Below are 19,590 nucleotides of genomic sequence, written 5' to 3' on the forward strand. Positions count from 1 at the left end.
GATGTAACTGCTAAACTGCTTGCAGACTGTACACTGTATGTGTGTCACGTCTACTCTCGCTCCTCCCCTCTGGCGTTCGACGTCGCCTGTATACTAACCACCATTCCTGGGATCCATCCTTACACACACCTGGTATCAATCATTACATGCACCTGTACGTCATCATGAGGCACACCTGGACTCCATTACCTCACTCATTACCTCTCATATATCTGGCACTCCCTTAGGTTTCTTCCCCAGTCAGTATTGATCCTGTGTTTATGCAAAGACGCTACTGTTATGTTGTCTCGTTCCATGTTTGTTGTTTTATTAAATGTTTCACCTGCACCTGCTTCTCGACTCACAGCGTCTTTGTTATGGAATACTGACTTAAACAATGGAAGCAGCAGGAGAACAAAATATTTCCCAGATGGTCGACAAGCAGGGATACCTTCTACACCAGGACCAGCTAGCACAACTGGGGACGGCTATTGGAGAGCTTCTTCGCAGTGTGCAACATCTCAAACATACCCAGGAGGCGTTGCCGTCAACTAGCGGAGGATACTCTACAATCAGTCGAGCCTGCACAACAGCCTATTCAGCAACCCGCTCAGGTCAGCGACGCCCGTTTGTCCCTACCGGATAAATATGATGGTACCCCATCTAAATGCCCCGGCTTCCTACTTCAGTGCTCCCTCTACTTTACACACCAGAGGGAAGCCCCCACCACCGAGAGGTCCAAGGTTGCCACGGTTATTTCTCTGCTGACTGGGCGGGCTTTGGAATGGGCCACGGCCGTCTGGGAGAGTGGAGGAGCTAGATTCATATGAGGGGTTCATGTCCCTGTTCAAATGCATCTTTGATTATCCCTGGAGGGCAGAGAGGGAGGTGAGCACTTACTCTAATTACGGCAGAATATGTGCTCTTCCACCTCATAGGGCAGGAGTGAGTATTCCATCTTCATCACTTTCTGCTAAACTCTTTTTGGTGTCCATCACACTTGTTGACTGTCCGCATGTACTGTGTCTACAGCGTCAGTGGATTCCGGTGCCACAGGGAACTTTATAGACCAGACCCTTATCTCCTCTCTTAACATCTCATACCCACTCTCCTTTCCCGGTTCACACCCCTTAATAATTGTCCACTAGGATCCGGAACATCACACACATCACCCAACCACTCACCGTGGAGTCCATTAATCAGGAGAACATCACCTTCATCACCAGTGCACCAGGTCACAAAATCAACCTCGGCCTCCCTTGGCTTCAATGCCATAACCCCACCAACTCATAGTCGAGGATGAGAATCAGACTGGTCACCCGAATGCTGGAGGACCTGCTTCCCCATCCCATGTGGTTCCACGTCGGTTGAGAGTCCTGTGGTTGGCCTTCAGCCCAACATCCCAGAGGTATACCAGGACTGCGGGAGGTATTTTCGCAAGACCCACGCCCCCTGTCTTCCCCCTCATCGTCCCTGGGAATGTGCTATCAACCTGCTGGCAGGGTCTATGCCTCCACGCCATGGAGGCCATGGAGCGCCTCTTGGATGTAATCCTCCAAGGTTTCATCCGCACGTCCACTTCTCCTGTGTCAGCTGGTTTCTTCATCATGGCCAAGAAGGATGGAGGGGTTTGTCCATGTATTGATTACAAAGGACTCAATGAAATTGCCACAAAGTACCGTTAGTTACCCTCTCCCGTTGGTGCCGGCAGCCATCCTACAGCACCACGGGGCCAGGTTCTTAACCAAACTGGACCTGCGGAGTGTAAACAATCTCACCTGGGGGATGAGTGGAAGACTGCGTTTAGCATTGTTCAGTGTTCCAGGCATTCGTTAAAGAGGTGTTCAGGGACATGCTCGAACGCCAGGTGGTCGTGTATATCGATGACATCCTGGTCTTCTTAGCTACCTTGGAGAATCACATCACTCACGTTCGAGCAGTCCTGGAACACCTCCTGGCTAACCACCTGTACGTCAAGGCTTAGAAGTGCCAATTTCATCAGAAGACTGTCTCCTACTTAGGCTACCAAATCAGCCACAAATTGTATCATTGTGCATATTACTCTAAGAAACTGTCCCCTGCAGAGAGGAATTACGACGTTGGCGATCGAGAGCACCTTGCCGTGCATTTGGCATTAGAGGAGTGGAGACGCTGTCTGGAGGGCGCCAAGAAACCATTTGTCATCCTCACTGACCATCAGAACCTGGAGTACATACGAACAGTGGGGAGGCTGAATCCGCGCCAAGCAAGGTGGGTCCTTTTATTCACAAGGTTCGACTTCACACTGACCTATCACCCAGGTTTAAAGAACACTAAGGCCGATGCCCTGTCCCGTCTCTACAATTTGGGAGAGGGACCTGTCCAGAGTGCAATTATAATCCCTTCCTCCCCAGTCATAGCTCCAGTGGTCTGGGATGTAGATGTGGACATTCGCCCGGACCCCCTAACTGTCCTCCTGAGCGCATCTATGTTCCCATGGGGATAATGGATCGGCTGCTGACCTGGGCACAAACAGCTGTCGCCGCTGGACATCCAGCTATTTCTCACACAAATTAATCCATCTCTGGGAAGTACTAGTGGCCCACCTTGGCGCAGGACGTCACTCGCTACGTCAACTCCTGTTCCGTATGTGCTTAAACCAAATCCCCCTGGAATGCTCCAGCAGGGAAACTCCTTCCCCTTCCAGTGCCTCAGCTTACCTGGTCCCATCTATCCATTGACTTTGTTACTGATCTCCCCTCCTCTGACAGTTTCACCGGTTGTGGATAGATTTTCAAAATCCTGTCCTTTAATCCCTTTTTCTTGTCTCCCTACTGCTCTCCAGATCGCTGAAGCACTATTCCAGCAGGTCTTCCGGCATTATGGTCTTCCGGAGGACATCGTCTCTGACCGTGGCCCCCAGTTCACATCATGGGTAAGGAGAGCCTTTATGGAGAAGCTCGGGGTCACAGTCAGCCTCACTTCCGGGTATAGGCCTCAGTCCAACAGGCAGGTGGAGAGGATAAACCAGGAGCTGGGAAGGTTCCTGAGGAGTCAGGGCTCAATTCCTTCCATGGACGGAGTACGCCCAGAACTCGTCGTCCACCGTCAAAAGGATCAGGCAGACCGTCACAGCGGTACGACCCCTTGTACCACCCTGGGGATCATGTCTGGCTCTCTACCAGGAACCTCCCACTCTGCCGGCCCTGCAAGAAGCTGAGGAACCGGTTTGTGGGGCCATTCAAGGTTCTCCGGAGGATCAACGAGGTGACGTATAGGTTACAGCTTCCCAGTGACTACCATATCTCACCTTATTTCCACCTTTGCCGCTTGGACTGGCCCGCTCCTCATCCTCAGGGTCAGCGTCATCCTGAGGCTGGAGCCGTGCGTCCGGGGGGGGGGGGGTACTGTCATGTCTACTCCCGCTCCTCCCCTCCGGCGTTTGACGTCGACTGTATACTTACCACCGGTCCTGGGATCCATCATTATGCACAGCAGGCATCAATCATTACACGCACCTGTACTTCATCATGAGGAACACCTGGACTCCATTATCTCACACATTACCACCCCTATATGTGCCACTTATTTCTATTACAGTATATTAGATGACTGTCATTCATATTCTATTCACCCAGCTCAATGTAACATCGATAGATTTAGGCTACTACTTCCTTATACCCATCATGAGGTTGCTACAACCTAGCCTATGAATAAAAGTTTACAACAGGTGCACAGGTCGAGAAATGTGAGTAATCAAGGTGACAGAAAGTGACACATTCAATACCGCCTTGCCCACGCTTGCCTGCATCTAGCTGATCTAGGGTGTAATCATTAGTCCAACAGTTGCAAACAAGAGTTTCTATTGGACAAATTCAGGTATGTTAATCCCGGAACCGAAACGTTCTATTTAAGAAACGTTTTTCAACAGAATCGGCAGAATTAATACACAACTGATCGCACGCAAACACAGTTCACCTTCATAGCAGTCACATGCAAATAGCATGTAAACTTTGATCTTTGTATAATTCCTTTTCGCATCTACGTGTTCTCCTCCTCTCACCTTGAACTTCAGTGCACAACACCAACTGTCTGTGACCAGGTGAAAAAACCTTTTCAAGCCAAACCATCTCACAACCACTAAGTGCTGCACACTTGTGCCATTAGGTACCCCTCCATGTGTAGGCTATTGTACTGGCCTGTGGAGTACATTGTTTCATATGTGTAGTAGTTTGTTGCATCGTATTGCTTAGTTTATCATTTGTGTCAACACTTTAGAACTCTCAATCTTATCTCTGTAAACCTACCCTAGCTTCACCCATTTTCCCAATGCTGCTTCTTTCGCTTTTTCTTCTCTTGATTTGATAACATGTTTAAAAGTGTTGTGATGTACTGTTTTTACTACCTTTTTGTCACCTGTGTAATGCTGTCCTGCTTATTCTGGGGTTCAGACTGAATGCAGTGGTAAATGCACTGCTTACAATTGACACTAGCAACATGGACCTGTTAAATTTACAAGAAGGGTGTTGATATACAGTAGCTGCGTTTAGGCATGGCTTCCTTGTTTTGAGTCTAAGTGTTTCTCATTCTACCGGAGTTGACCTAGTATTTTATATAAAACCTACCTTAAGCATCCAATGTCCATTTGTAACTCACCCACAAAAGCACAATATGCTGTTTTACATTGTGTTATTTTTACTGGTCTAATTCCTAAAAGGGAAAAGCAGAAGAATCTGTGCGCTCTTGGATAGTAACAATAGTTCATACGGTGCACTTCAAAGTCCAAGGTTTGTGGCATTGATGAATGAATAATTTAATGTTTACTTAAATTCAGATGTTTATATGTTATGTTGTGTATAAAAGGCATATGTATGCATTGTTTACTATTTTGATTTATTTAAAACAAATGTGATTGATGGGTGATTAGGTGTATTGTCAAATATGCTTATTCATTCCTTCTTATGGATACATTCTGCAATGAGTTAATCAGGCTTTTGAGTCTGCAACATAAGTTAGTTCTGAATTGCTTTAATAAAGCAGTGCATTCTGACACCATCAATTGAAATAGATTTCACTTTGTTCATATAACTGTCAGAAATAAGGAAAAATCTCCACCAGCTGAAGCAGAAGAGCATTTGGTAAAATAAAGGTATGTTGCTAATATCTAGGTAGGTAGATAGCTGCAGTGCATTCGGGAAGTGTTCAGATCCTTGACATTTTTCACATTTTGTTAGTTTACAGCCTTAGTCTAAAATGTATTCAATTGTTTATTTTCCTCATCAATCTACACACAATACCCCATAATGACAAAGCAAAAACTGGTTTTTAAGAAATAAAATAAAATACCACATTTACATTTACAAGTATTCTGACTCCTTACTTTGTTGAAGCACCTTTGGCAGTGATTACAGCCACGAGTCTTCTTGGGTATGATGCTATAAGCTTAGTACACCTGTATTTGGGGAGTTTGTCCCATTCTTCTCTGCAGATTCTCTCAAGCTCTGTCAGGTTGGATGGGGAGCATCGCTCCACAGCTATTTTCCTGTCTCCAGAGATGTTCAATAGGGTTCTAGTCCAGGCACAGGCTGTGCCACAAGGACATTCAGAGACTTGTCCCGAAGCTACTTCTGCGTTGTCTTGGCTGTGTGCTTAGGGTCGTTGTCCTGTTGGAAGATGAACCTTCACCCCAGTCTGAGGTCCTGAGCACTCTGGAGCAGGTTTTCATTAAGGATCTCTCTGTACTTTGCTCCGTCCATCTTTCCCTCAATCCTGACTAGTCTCCTAGTCCCTGCTGCTGAAAAACATCTCCACAACATGTTACCACCACCATGCTTCACCGTAGGAATGGTGCCAGATTTCCTCAAGACGTGATGCTTGGCATTCAGGCCAAAGAGTTCAATCTTGGTTTCATCAGACCAGAGAATCTTGTTTCTCATGGTCTGAGTCCTTTAGATGCCTTTTGGCAAACTCCAAGCGGGCTGTCATGTGCCTTTTACTGAGAAGTTGCTTCCGTCTGGCCACTCTACCATAAAGGCCTGATTGGTGGTGTGCCAGAGATTGTTGTCCTTCTGGAAGGTTCTCCCATCTCCACAGAGGAACTCTGGACCTCTGTCAAAGTGACTATCAGGTTCTTGGTCACCTCCCTGACCATGGCCCTTCTCCCCCGATTGCTTAGTTTGGCCGGGTGGCCATTTAAGAATGGTGGAGGCCACTGTGTTCAATGCTGTAGAATTAGTTTGGTACACTCCCCCAGATCTGTGTCTCGACACAATCCTGTCTCGGAGCTCTAGGACAATTCCTTCGACCTCATGGCGTGGTTTTTACTCTGACATGCACTGTCAACTGTGGGACCTTATATAGACAGGTGTGCGGCTTTTCAAATCATGTCCAATCAATTGAATTTACCACAGGTGGACTCCAATCAAGTTGTAGAAACTCAAGGATGGCCAATGGAAACAGGATGCACCTGAGCTCAATTCCAGGTCTCATATCAAAGGGTCTGAATAGTTATGTAAATAAGGTCTTTCTATTTCTATTTCTATTTCAGAACGACAGATTTTTACCTTATCAGCTCAGGGATTCAATCTAGCAACCTTTCATTTACTGGCCTACGCTCTAACCACTAGGCTACCTGCCACCCCATTTATGAAGAAAATGTTGAATTTAATAAATTTTATAATATGCCTGTAATGTAACAAAATGTGGAAAAGGGGAAAGTGTCTGAATACTTTCCAAATGCACTGTAGCATCTTTGCAAAAAGCTACTGCTACTAGTATAGAATCATGTGCAAGACACAAGACAATGTATAAATAAGTCAACAAATATTAGTTAAATAAAATATGGAACAGTAAATTAAAATATATTTTAGTTTTGGATCAAGGTGGCTAGTAGCTAGTGTGCTGACAGCAAATGTGTCAGCTAGAGATGATGTACAGAAGCTTGCAAGGATGTGTATAGTCTTGCATGATGTTTTCTTAAAGATGTTTGCTTTGATGCCAATTAGTATTTTTGAATTTGAGCGCCAAATATAGTAATAAAAGTCACCTTGTCCGAGAGATTTACACTCTTATCAAAACGTCACGCCAGGGTAAGCCTACACGAAACACTTATTTGAAGTGTTTCTAAAATCCACAATGAATAAACTAAATGCTGAAAAAAGTTTGGAACCATTTCCGTGTTTTACTACTAGTTTTTATGGGTATTATGTTGGGCTCATTTGGGCCACGAATGGAGAAACGTACTGTATAACGCCCCACACAGCAGACTGTCGACCAATCGCGTTCACCTTGTCATTCTGAATCACGTTGTTGCAAATGCCGAGTTCAAAACAACTGGGAAATCTCAAATGTCCGACTACAGTGCGTTAAAGACAACTGGGAACTCGGAAAAAAACGAGCTCAGACTGGGAAAAATATTTTGATCGCTCATCCACCTTGCAATATATCATACATCATACATAATGTATATTGTACAGATTGTACAGATTCACAACATATAATGCGAATTGTAATGTGTACCATATTTTACGAAATGGGTGATGGACATCCATAAATTAATAAATACCATACAAACGTAACATGTCATACCAAATGTATTGTTTAGGACTAACTACAGAATAATACGAAATTCTCAGAAATCAGGTTACAGACAAACACTCGTGTACCATGGTACTATCTCTGCTGATCACCTCTGCCAATCAAATTATCCGTATCTAAAGGTAGTAGACAGCTGGTGACATCTTGAGACTAACATAACATAGCAGGCGCTTGACGACAATTTCAAAAAACGGTCGGGGGAGGTTTTCTGCACTGTTCAACAAATCTGAACAGTGCAGAAGAAAAACTCCCCCAATATAAAAAAAATTGTCTACTACCTTAGAGACGTATAACGTGATTGGCAGTCGTGACCAGCAGAGATAGTACCATGGTACACCCGTTTTGATTGGTGTACAGTTTAGTACTCGGTGGCGTTTGCCTGTCTATCTAGCGAATATGAAAGTAAGTATTTTGAAAACATTTCCGAGATTTGACATTGCCAACAAACGGAAATGTTTTCAGAATAAATAGCTCCTCCCTCGACAGATCGATCATCTCGAAAACGAAAGCAAATAGCTTGCTACGGCCCACCACTTTACATGATTGGATTGTGATTGAAGGAGTGGGACGGGTTTCGAGTTATTTATATATTATTTTCTCCCCCCCTCCTTTCCCACAATGGAATATTTTATTTTCAGGAGGAAGGAGAAGAAAAAGTGGGCGGTAATATAACTTTTCAGGATATAGTCCGCCCTAAAACCCCACCGAAGAAGATCACCAATGCGAGTTGTTGTTCTTATTTTTTACGCCATATGCATTGACACGAGCGCACATTTCGTATTAAATTCCTTGTATTAGAGTACAATAAATCAACGAATTTTTAAATTCGGATTCACATCTTCGATTTCACTTGGATCGTTTTCACTTTTGAACTTGTTTCTTTGTTTCTTTTTATCCAACCAACTGTCGCACTCCCCCTATCCCTCGGACTGGTTTTGGCTCTCTGCATCTTGATAACGTAACATTTTGAGAGGCACTTTTATAACTTTTATATCACAACTTTTTACGCAACGCCAAATAGTTGCGGCGGAATTAAACTGTCGACGCACCGGGATATTCATCGCCATTCAGTGAATACCTCGCACATCAAACCTCAAAGGGTTAGTTTGAAATCTGGTTGGGTCTGACCTACTTTTTACAGATATTGAGTCTGTCAAGGCTTGCCTAGTCGCCATGGAGAGGCGGGACAGTCGCCAAGCAACATCCGATTACCCTCACCCATTTATACACAAACTGAAACTGACCAGGGCACAGAGAATACGGGTGAGTTGTCTTATTATGCTTGAGGAAATGTGGTAAGAGTTTGAGTTGAAAAGAGGACACATTTGGATGGTTTGTGTGTCTGCATGCATGTACCTATTGTTGATTATCAACCGTGCACGCATCTATATTCTGGATTCATTGTAGCATGTAGCAGCTTGTCTAGGAACTGTGATACAATATGATACATTGTAGCCTGTGCCAGAATGTGTGCATCTGTGTGTGTAATGAATGTTATACATTGCAGGCTACCTACCCTATTTAACTTACTATTCTCCATATATTAACATGTCCCTCCAATCCACAGGGCATTGTGTTGGGCACCATCCTCTTCCCCATACGAATCTTCCTGGTCGCCCTCTGCTTTCTGATGATGTGGCCTATTGCCCGGCTGCGTTTGGCCGGCTTGTCAGAGGAGGAACGCTCCCGGCCAGTAGTGGCGGGGTGGCGTTGGTGGCTGCTACATTCCATCATCCGGTTCCTGAGCCGGGCAGCGTTTTTCTTCCTGGGGTTCTGGGTCCGGGTTAAAGGACGTAGGGCAGGACGTAAGGAGGCTCCTGTGCTGGCAGTGGCGCCTCACAGTAGCTTCCTGGACATGTTGGTACTGCCGGAAACCCAGTTAGCTACAGTGGTGTCCCGATCGGAAAACCAAAAAATCCCTGTTATAGGGGGTGAGTGTGGGGGTAACTGGGAGTGGGACACATGCGCGTGCACACACACACACACACACACACACAGTTGGCTAAGGTGGTGTCCAGATTGGAGAACCAGAGCCTGCCTGTAATAGGGGGTGAGTGTTATGCGGGATACTTGGAGTGACTCTGGATCAAAGTTGCCCTTAAAAGACACAGATCTAGTATCTGATTACTGTCCTCAAATGGTAACCTTAATCACTGGGGATAAAATACCGCACTGGGGGCAACTTCATTCTACTATGTTGGGGTGAGATGGAGAATGAGAGGGGGGGGGGGGGGAGGTTGGGAAAGGAAGGCGAGATGGGGGAGGGATTGGAGAACAGGGAGTATTGAGAAATGTTGACAAACTCCTAAAACAAACTATTGCCTCATGACTTTTCTTGTTTTTGTACTCCTGCTATCTTTTCCCGACCTTTCCGCTTTCTTTCTCTCTTACCTTTTTCCCTTCGTATTCCCTTTCCTATCTCTTCAGTAGCATAGGCCTTCAGTGGCTTTTGTGTCCTAACTAATATAATGATCACGTTATTATGGTTATGTCACATAATAACAGCCTTGTGTATGGTTCCTTTTTTTCTCCTTTTAGCCCTCCTGGAGTTTAACCAGTCAGTGATGGTAAATAGGAAGAATCCAGAGTCCAGGAAACAAGCTATTGCGCAGATCATAGAGAGGCTCACCTCCAACGGCTACTGGCCACAGGTAAGCAGTGTTCAAAGGTCCTATTTGGCCAATGGAGGTAACAGGTGTAACGGAGTAGCCTTGTCCGAGACATGTAAACCCAATTGTTCAAGGATTTCCAGTGGTTGAGATATTGGGTTATCACATAGGCGACGTGGGCTCACATCCAACCAGTTACACACATGTAACCTCACTGCATCAGTCTTGTGCCATGTAGCGCGACGACTCTGAGTTAACTGGCACGTTAGAATGATGTAACTATAGAACAATTAACGTTACTGATGAATGGACGACTGTTATAGAACTGGTTTAACGCCTTCTTTCTCTCAGTATATATCAATCACTGTCTCAATCTCTATCCCTCCCTCCATCTTTTTCTCTCTCTCTCCCTCTTTCTCCTCCTAATGAACCTTACTGATGGACTGGCTATACGAACTCCCTTGCTCTCTCACTCCCCATCTCTGTCATTGTCTCTATTCATCAATCACGGTCTTTCTCTCCCTCTCTCAGATGCTGATGTTCCCAGAAGGCACCACTACGAACGGCACCATTCTCATCAAGTTTAAACGTGGTGAGAACCAGACCTTGGCTCAAATACTATTTGACATCTTTCAAATGCTTTTAGCCTTTGCTTTAGCCTGCCTAGGGTGCCAGATTGGCGGTGTTTGCACTTTTGCTTCTATTCCAATAGTTCATATAATTTCTAATAGCATATGAACCTGGTATTGGTGAGCACACAAAGAATATATTGGCTTAAATCAACAAACTGTCACTTATGCCGAACCTAAAGAAATGGATGGCATGTTGTGTTATGTAGGGAGGGGAGAAGGAAAGGTGTGAGCTGACTGGTTTACTGTTCTCTCTCTCCCTTCAAGGTGCCTTCCTGGCTGGAGTCCCAGTCCAACCAGTCCTGCTGCACTACCCCAACAAACTGGTGAGTAGAGAGGGGAAATAGAAAGTGAGTGGTGGAATGAACCGCTGCCTCTGGGAGCATATATGGTCTGGGATGACCGCACTACCACTAGACCAGCTCCAGACAGAGTAGTTGACTTGCCGATGGATTGGAATTGGGCCTGAGAACACCCTTCCTATTAAGGACTACAGTGTTCTGGTCGTGGGAAAATAGCATGTTGTTTGCTTTCTAATCATAGATGCGGTGCCCTCCACTAATGTTGGCACCCTTGGTAAATATGAGCAAAACTGGCTGTGGGGAAGAAGGAAAAACATCTTTATATTCACAAAAATCAAACCTTTAATTCAAGTAAAAATAATTGAAAGAAAAAATATATTCTTATCATAAAACAAATATATGTTGGTTCTCAAATATATGTATGCCACAATTATTGGCACCCCTAGGTCAGGGGACTGGGATGGCCATGGCAAAGCCTTGTTTCTGTGGTCATTGAAGCATTTTTGTGTTGATTTTGAGGTGTGCTTTGGATCACTGCCCTGCTGGAAGATCCAACCCCGCCCCAGTTTAAGCTTCCTAGCAGAGGCAGTTATGTTTTGATTTAATATCTGCTGGTACTTGATGGAGTCCATGATACCATGTATCCTAACAAGTTGTCCAGGGCCTTTGGAAGAAAAACAGCCCCACAACATCAAAGATCCACCACCATACTTCACAGTGGGGATGAGGTACTTTTTTGCGTGGGCATCTTTCTGTCTACGCCAAACCCACCTCTGGTGTTTGTTTCCAAAATGCTCTATTTTGACATCTGACCATAGAACCCAGTCCCAATGAAAGTTCCAGTAATGTTTGGCAAGATGTAGGTGCTTGAGTTTGTTGTTTGACAGCAAAGGCCTTTTCTTTATGGCAACTCTCCCAAACAACTTGTGAACGTAGTTTTGGAGATTTTCTGACCCAAGACCCAACTAACGTCTGCAATTCTCCAGCTGTGATCCTTGGAGATTTTTTGGCCACTCGAACAATCCTCCTCAAACACGTTAACAATCGGCCTGAAAGAGGACATTGCCCTGATGGTAGAAATGGGCATTTTCAACCGTTGAGCTTTTATCTTCTAGCCATTTCCTGGTTTGTGCAGCTCAACAACCCTTTGTCACACATCATTACTGTATTCTCTGGTCTTTCCCATAGTTATGGATGACTATGGGAACCTGGCCTGTGTTTCACCTCATATTTATACCCCAACTGAAACAGTAAAGTCATGGCTTTCCACTTAAGTGTTCCTAATCACTCAGGTGAACTTAAATGTAAAATATGAATGGGTATATACTTCAGTTAGATTTTACTCATAAGAATTTTTAGGGGTGCCCATAGTTGTGTCACACGTTTCAGAGAAAAATATTTGTCATTTATTTCACATTTTATTTTTTTTCTATAATTTTACTTCAATTAAAGGTTTGATTTTTGTGAATATTTGTAATGAAAGACCAAGAGGATAAATAGCAAAGATGTTTTGCTCATATTTACCGAGGGTGCCAATATAAGTGGAGGGCACTCTTGTTAATCTTTCCATGTTGGAACTCCAATGGTGCAACAGCATGTCTGTACAGGGTGTGTTTTGAACTGAGTGACCTGTAGGCTATGCAATGTTCTGAACATAATCAGGTGACGTACTGTCTGCACGTGTGAGTTTAAAAGAAAACTGGCTTATTTTTCTAGGATACTGTGCGCTGGACCCACAAGGGCACAACCTGGTAAGGCATCATCTAAATTAATTTTTCTTTGGAATATGATAATCATTCAACTTCATTATCTATAATATCGGAAATAAGCTTTTTCTAAATGTTATTTCACTGATGGGTGTTGTTCCCTCCAGGATTGAGACACTGTGGCACACCTGCTCTCAGCTCTACACTAACGTTACTGTTGAGGTATGATCGTGTTCTGTTTTCAGATTGGCTGTCGGTGTAAATGTCCTCTTCTCTTATTAGCGATATTACCTGTCAGTATTAATATCCTGTTCTGATTGCCTGTATTACCTGTCACTATAAACTATAAATGTAATGTTCTCTTATTGGCTACAGTACCTGTATTAATGTCCTGTACTCTGATTTGGTTACAGTATCTGCCAGTATACACCCCCTCTCAGGAAGAGAAGGATGACCCTAACCTGTATGCAGACAATGTCCAGAAACTCATGGCCAAGTAAGTTTACACAGAATTTCTGCCTGTAATGTATGTCTATCTCATCTTTGGGCTCAGTCTTCTTGAGGTGTGTGTTTTGTTGTTGCGGTATGCGTGTTATTCTAACAGTACTGAGTTGACCTCTTTGAGCTTGTCAGGGCTCTGTGTATCCCAGCTAATGACTGTGTACGAATACCTGTATATGCATTTTTAAAGGCTTTTTGAGAAGAAAATAATGAGTATGGTTTAAATGCCAGGATGTTATGCTCATTTACACTTTTCATCTAGTAGAATTGCGCATTAGATGATGCATTCTCAGTAGGATCAGCCTAGTATGCTGATATTTGTTGCTTACTGCGGGCGTTTTCACCAAATATGTAGTACGATTAGTAAACAATATGCAGTTTTAAGTAGTAGGCACTGCTTATGTGAATGAGAGGTGTCTGTGTGGTCTAACAGTATCATATCCTATGTGTTTCAGGACTCTGGGTATCCCAGCTACAGACCATGTGATGGAGGGGCGTGTTCCTACCAGAATGCTAGGGGGGCTCTCCCTCCCCCTAGAACCCCCAGCCAGAGAAACCCTCTCACTGCTGCACAAAGACGGGTAAGAGACGTGTGTGTCACAGGAGGATGGTGATGGGATGACGGCTCATAATAATATCTGGAATGGAGTAAATGAATTGGTATCAATCTATGTTTGATTTGTTTTTATACCGTTAAGTACACTCGGTTCCAGCCATTACTATGAGCCAGCCCTCCCCAATTTAAAGTGCCACCAGTCACCTGTGGTTTATGTGTCTGTGTGGAGTCATCAATTGCGTATGCAGAGTCATATAACAATAACCATTTTGTATTAGAGAAGGACATGTGTAGAACTTGTTTGTTACTGTGTATAGAATGTATGAAAACGTATGTATATGGGAACTTCCTATTTTGTTAGTTACACCTGGTGGTCACCTGTGTGGCTTACCTGTAGGAGTAGAACAAAGGGATTATGGGGAGATGCTGTTAGTGTTGAGTTGGAACAGGTGTGACGGGCCTTGGAAGATGCTACAGAAAAACAGTTTACAAATGCCCTATCACATTTTTATATTTACAAAAATATGTATTTCACTGTGACAACCCGTACATTGGGAGTAATACATATCTATCGACTCTCAAGTCATTAATGCAAGCACGTTGGAAACGTGCCTGCAAAGCTTCTATAGAAATGGCTACTTTAGAATCTAGGAACTGAATCCATGACAATATATACATACAAGTATCTGCCAACGTAAAGGGCGTTAGGCCACCGTGAGTCAGAACAGCTTCAATTAAACTTCACATAGATTCTACAAGTGTCTGCGACACCATTCTTCCATGAGAAATTTCATAATTTGGTGTTTTGTTAATGATGGTGGAAAACCCTGTCTCAGGCACCACTCCAGAATCTCTCATACGTGTTTAATTGGGTTGACATCTGGCGACTGAGACTGCATCGTTTTCATGCTCATCAAACCTATCAGTGACTTCTTGTGCTCTGTGGATGGGGCATAGCCATGGTAGCCAAAATAATGGCCTGCCCAGCATTTTTATACATGTCCCTAAGCATGATGGGATGTTAATTGCTTAATTAACTCAGGAACCACACCTGTGTAGAAGCACTTGCTTTCAAAATACAGTGTACCCCAATTTTGCAAGTTGCCTGTATACAGAGCATTTGGAAAGTATTTTCCACATTTTTGTTACTTTACAACTTTATTCTAAAATGTATTAAATCTTTTTTTCCCTCTTTAATCAAAACACAATACCCCGTAATGACAAAGTGAATACAGGTTTATATTTTTTTTGCAAATGTATTACACATTTTAAAAAACAGATACCTTATTTGCATAACTATTCAGACCCTTTGCTATGAGACTTGAAATTGAGCTCAGGTGCATCCTGAGATGTTTCTACAACAGCCTGCTTGGAGTGCACCTGTGGTAAATTCAATTCATTGGACATGATTTGGAAAGGCACACACCTGTCTATAAAAGGTCCCACAGTTGATAGTGCATGTCAGAGCAAAAACCAAGCCATGAGGTCAATGAAATTGTCCGTAGAGCTCTGCGACAGGATTGTGTCGAGGCACAGATCTGGGGAAGGGTACCAAAACATTTGTGCAGCATTGAAGGTGCCTAAGAACAGTGGCCTCCATCATTCTTAAATGGAAGAAGTTTGGAGCCACCAAGACTCTTCCTAGAGCTGGCTGCCCGGCCAAACTGAGCAATCGGGGGAGAAGGGCCTTGGTCAGGGAGGTGACAAAGAACCTGATGGTCACTCTGACACAGCTCCAGAGTTCGTCTGTGGAGATGGGAGAACCATCCAGAAGTACAACGATCTCTGCAGGACTCCACCAATTAGGCCAGACGGAAGCCACTCCTCAGTAAAATGCACATGACAGCCTGCTTGGAGTTTGCCAAAAGGCACCTAGGACCATGAGAAACAAGATTCTCTGGTCTGATGAAACCAAGATTAAAATCTGTGGCCTGAATGCCAAGCATTTCTACGGTGAAGCATGGTGGTGGCAGCATCATGCTGTGGGAATTTTTCTCAGTGGCAGGGACTGGGAGACTAGTCAGGATCGAGGGAAAGATGAACAGAGCAAAGTTCAGAGATGGTTCACCTTCCACCAGGACAACGATTCTAAGCACACAGCCAAGACATCGTAGGAGTGGCTTCGGGACAAGTCTCTAAATGTCCTTGAGTGGCCCAGCCAGAGCCCGGACTTGAACCTGATTGAACATCTCTGGAGAGACCTGAAAAATAGCTGTGCAGCAACGCTCCCCATCCAACCTGACAGAGCTTGAGAAGATCTGCAGAGAAAGGTGTGCCAAGCTTGTAGCGTCATACCCAAGAAGACTTGAGGCTGTAATCGCTGCCAAAGGTGCTTCAACAAAGTAGTGAAGAGTCTGAATATTTATGTAAATTTAATATTTCTGATTTTTTTTTATTTTTTATGAAATTTGCAAACATTTCTAAAAACCTGTTTTTAACTTTGTCATTATGAGGTGCTGTGTGTACAGTTGACGTCTGAAGTTTACATACGCTTGGGTTGGAGTCATTAACTCGTTTTTCAACCACTCCACAAATTTCTTGTTAGGACATCTACTTTGTGCATGACACAAGTATTTTTTCCAACAATTGTTTACAGACAGATTATTTCACTTATAACTCACTGTATCACAATTCCAGTGGGTCAGAAGTGTACATACACTAAGTTGACTGTGCCTTTAAACAGCTTGGAAAATTCAAAAAAATGATGTTGTGGCTTTAGAAGCTTCTGATAGGCTAATAATTTGAGTCAATTAGAGGTGTACCTGTGGATGTATTTCAAGGCATACCTTCAAACTCAGTGCCTCTTTGCTTGACATAATGGGGAAATCATAAGAAATCTGCTACGACCTCAGGAAAAACTTTTGTTGACCTCCACAAGTCTAGTTCATCCTTGGGAGCCATTTCCAAATGCCTGAAGGTACCAAGTTCATCTGTACAAACAATAGTATGCAAGTCTAAACATCGTGGGACCACGCAGCCGTCATACCGCTCAGGAAGGAGACGTGTTCTGTCTCCTAGAGATGAACGTACTTTGGTGCGAAAAGTGCAAATCAATCCCAGAACAACAGCAAAGGACCTTGTGAAGATGCTGGAGGAAACAGGTACAAAAGTATCTATATCCACAGTAAAAACGAGTCCTATATCGACATAACCTGAAAGGCCACTCAGCAAGGAAGAAGCCACTGCTCCAAAACACCATTAAAAAAAAAAAAAGCCAGACTACGGTTTGCAACGGCACATGGGGGCAAAGATCATACTTTTTGGAGAAATGTCCTCTGGTCTGATGAAACCGAAATAGAACTGTTCGGCCATAATGACCATGGTTATGTTTGGAGGAAAAGGGGGGAGGCTTGCAAGCTGAAGAACACCATCCCAACCGTGAAGCGCGGGGGTGGCAGCATCATGTTGTGGGGGTGCTTTGCTGCAGGAGGGACTGGTGCACTTCACAAAATAGATGGCATATGTATATGGATATATTGAAGCAACAACTCAAGACATCAATCAAGAAGTTAAAGCTTGGTTGCAAATGGGTCTTCCAAATGGACAATGACCCCAAGCATACTTCCAAAGTCGTGGCAAAATATATTACGGAGAACAAAGTCAAGGTATTGGAGTGGCTATTACAAGCCCTGACCTCAATCCTTTAGAAAATGTGTGCGCAGAATTGAAAAAGCGTGTGGGAGCAAGGAGGCCTACAAACCTGACTCAGTTACACCAGCTCTGTCAGGAGGAATGGGCCAAAATTCACCCAACTTATTGTGGAAGGCTTCCCAAAATGTTTGACCCAAGTTAAATAATTTAAAGGCAATGCTACCAAATAGTAATTGAGTGTATGTAAACTTCTGACCCACTGGGAATTTGATTAAAGAAATAAAGCTGAAATAAATCATTCTCTCTACTATTTTTCTGACATTTCACGTTCTTAAAATAAAGTGTTGATCCCAACTGACCTAAGACAGTTTTACTAGGATTAAATGTCAGGAATTGTGAAAAACTGAGTTTAAATGTATTTGGCTAAGGTGTATGTAAACTTCCGACTTCAACTGTAGATTTGATGAGAAAACAATTTAATCAGTTTTACAGTAAGACTGTCACGTAACAAAATGTGGAAAAAGTCTAGTTGTCTGAATACTTTTTCAGATTGCACTGTATATGTAGGCTATTTATCTATGGCTTTGTGTTTGATCCTAACTACGCAGGTGCTCTCCTTCTTGTGTGCAGTACTTCTTAAATTGTCATCTAGAAACCTCCCTTTCTCATTTCTCTCCCCTTCAATTTGTTTCTCTCCTTCCATCTCTCCCTCTCCATCCTCAGTCTCAGAGAGTCAGAGGTTGAGGCGGCACTAACTCAGATGATTGACCGTTGTCAGTCCGAACAGGGTTGGAGGGCTGTTGTGGATGAGCTGGTCCCTCTTATGGGACTGACTGACAGACAGACTGCTGCTAAGATCTGTGGTCTCTACTCAAAGGTAAAGTCCTCCTGAGGTCAAATTGTCCACCAGCGTCAAGCGTGTGTGCAGTACATTTGAGTATTTATTGGTGTTGTGTGTACTTTGTTTCTCTGTTGTTTGTGTAACAGTGACAACGTTTGCATGCGCACAGTATTCCGGCTAGTAACTCATATTCCGCTTAAGGTCTAATTCGGGATAAGTTGTTTACATGTACCTTTTTATATCCTGTTCACGAGTGTCCATGGAATCTGTGAATATCCAGAATATTCCTAATTGACTTTCATATTAGTTAATATAAGAGTACAGTGCATTAGGAAAGTATCAAATCAAACTTTAGTTGTCACATGCGCCGAATACAACAAGTGTAGACTTTACCGTAAAATGCTTACTTACAAACCCTGAACCAACAGTGCAGTTCACGAAGAAGAACATATTTACCAAGTAGACTAAAGTAAAAAGTAACACAATAACGAGGCTTTTGTACAGGGGGCACCGGTACCGAGTCAGTGTGCGGGGGTACAGGTTAGTTGAGGTAATCTGTACATGTAGGTGGGGGTGTTGTGATTATGCATAGATAATGAACAGCGAGTAGCAGCAGTGTACAAAAGGAATGGGGGGGGGGGTTGTCTGTAAATTGTCCGGTGGCGGTTTTATGAATTGTTCTGCAGTCTTATGGCTTCGGGGTAGAAGCTGTTGAGGTGCCTTTTGGTCCTAGACTTGGCGCTCCGGTACCGCTTGCTGTGCGGTAGCAGAGAAAACAGGGTCACTGGAGTGTCTGACAATTTTATGTGCTTTCCTCTGACACCGCCTATTATATAGGTCCTGGATGGCAGGAAGCTTGGGCCAAGTGATGTATTGGGCCGTTCGCACTACCCTCTGTCGTGCCTTACGGTCAGATGCCGAGCAGTTGCCGTACCAGGTGGTGATGCAATCGGTCAGGATGCTCTCAATGGTGCAGCTACAGAACCTTTTGAGGATCTGGGGACCCATGCCAAATATTTTCAGTCTCCTGAGGGGGAAAAGGTTTTGTCGTGCCCTCTTCACGACTGTCTTGGGAGGTTTTGACTATGATAGTTCGTTGGTGATGTGGACACCAAGGAACTTAACTCTCGACCCGCTCCACTACAGCCCCGTCGATGTTAATGGGGCAGTATGCAAATTGGAGTGGTCTAGGTTTTCTAGGATAGTGGTGTTGATGTGAGCCACACCAGCCTTTTAAAGCACTTCATAGCTACAGATGTGAGTTCTACGGGTCTGTAGTTATTTAGGCAAGTTACCTTCAT

The 19,590-nt window shown here is 43.8% G+C and overlaps 1 protein-coding gene across 1 annotated transcript in view; it reads left to right on the forward strand.

Moving 5' to 3' along the window:
* Positions 1-7,898: 7,898 nt before the first annotated feature.
* Positions 7,899-19,590, forward strand: part of LOC110500395 (lysophospholipid acyltransferase LPCAT4) — a 16,438-nt gene continuing 4,746 nt past the window's right edge. The window contains exons 1-10 of the mRNA XM_021577746.3: positions 7,899-8,817; positions 9,122-9,485; positions 10,093-10,205; positions 10,695-10,755; positions 11,060-11,118; positions 12,811-12,845; positions 12,968-13,022; positions 13,214-13,296; positions 13,757-13,882; positions 18,172-18,325. Of these exons, the coding sequence (XP_021433421.1) occupies positions 8,728-8,817; positions 9,122-9,485; positions 10,093-10,205; positions 10,695-10,755; positions 11,060-11,118; positions 12,811-12,845; positions 12,968-13,022; positions 13,214-13,296; positions 13,757-13,882; positions 18,172-18,325 (1,140 nt within the window). The 5' untranslated portion in view covers positions 7,899-8,727. The remainder of the gene's footprint in view (positions 8,818-9,121; positions 9,486-10,092; positions 10,206-10,694; positions 10,756-11,059; positions 11,119-12,810; positions 12,846-12,967; positions 13,023-13,213; positions 13,297-13,756; positions 13,883-18,171; positions 18,326-19,590) is intronic.

Source organism: Oncorhynchus mykiss, chromosome 21, assembly GCF_057628025.1.
Source record: "Oncorhynchus mykiss isolate SJ-2025 chromosome 21, ASM5762802v1, whole genome shotgun sequence".
NCBI lineage: Eukaryota > Metazoa > Chordata > Actinopteri > Salmoniformes > Salmonidae > Oncorhynchus > Oncorhynchus mykiss.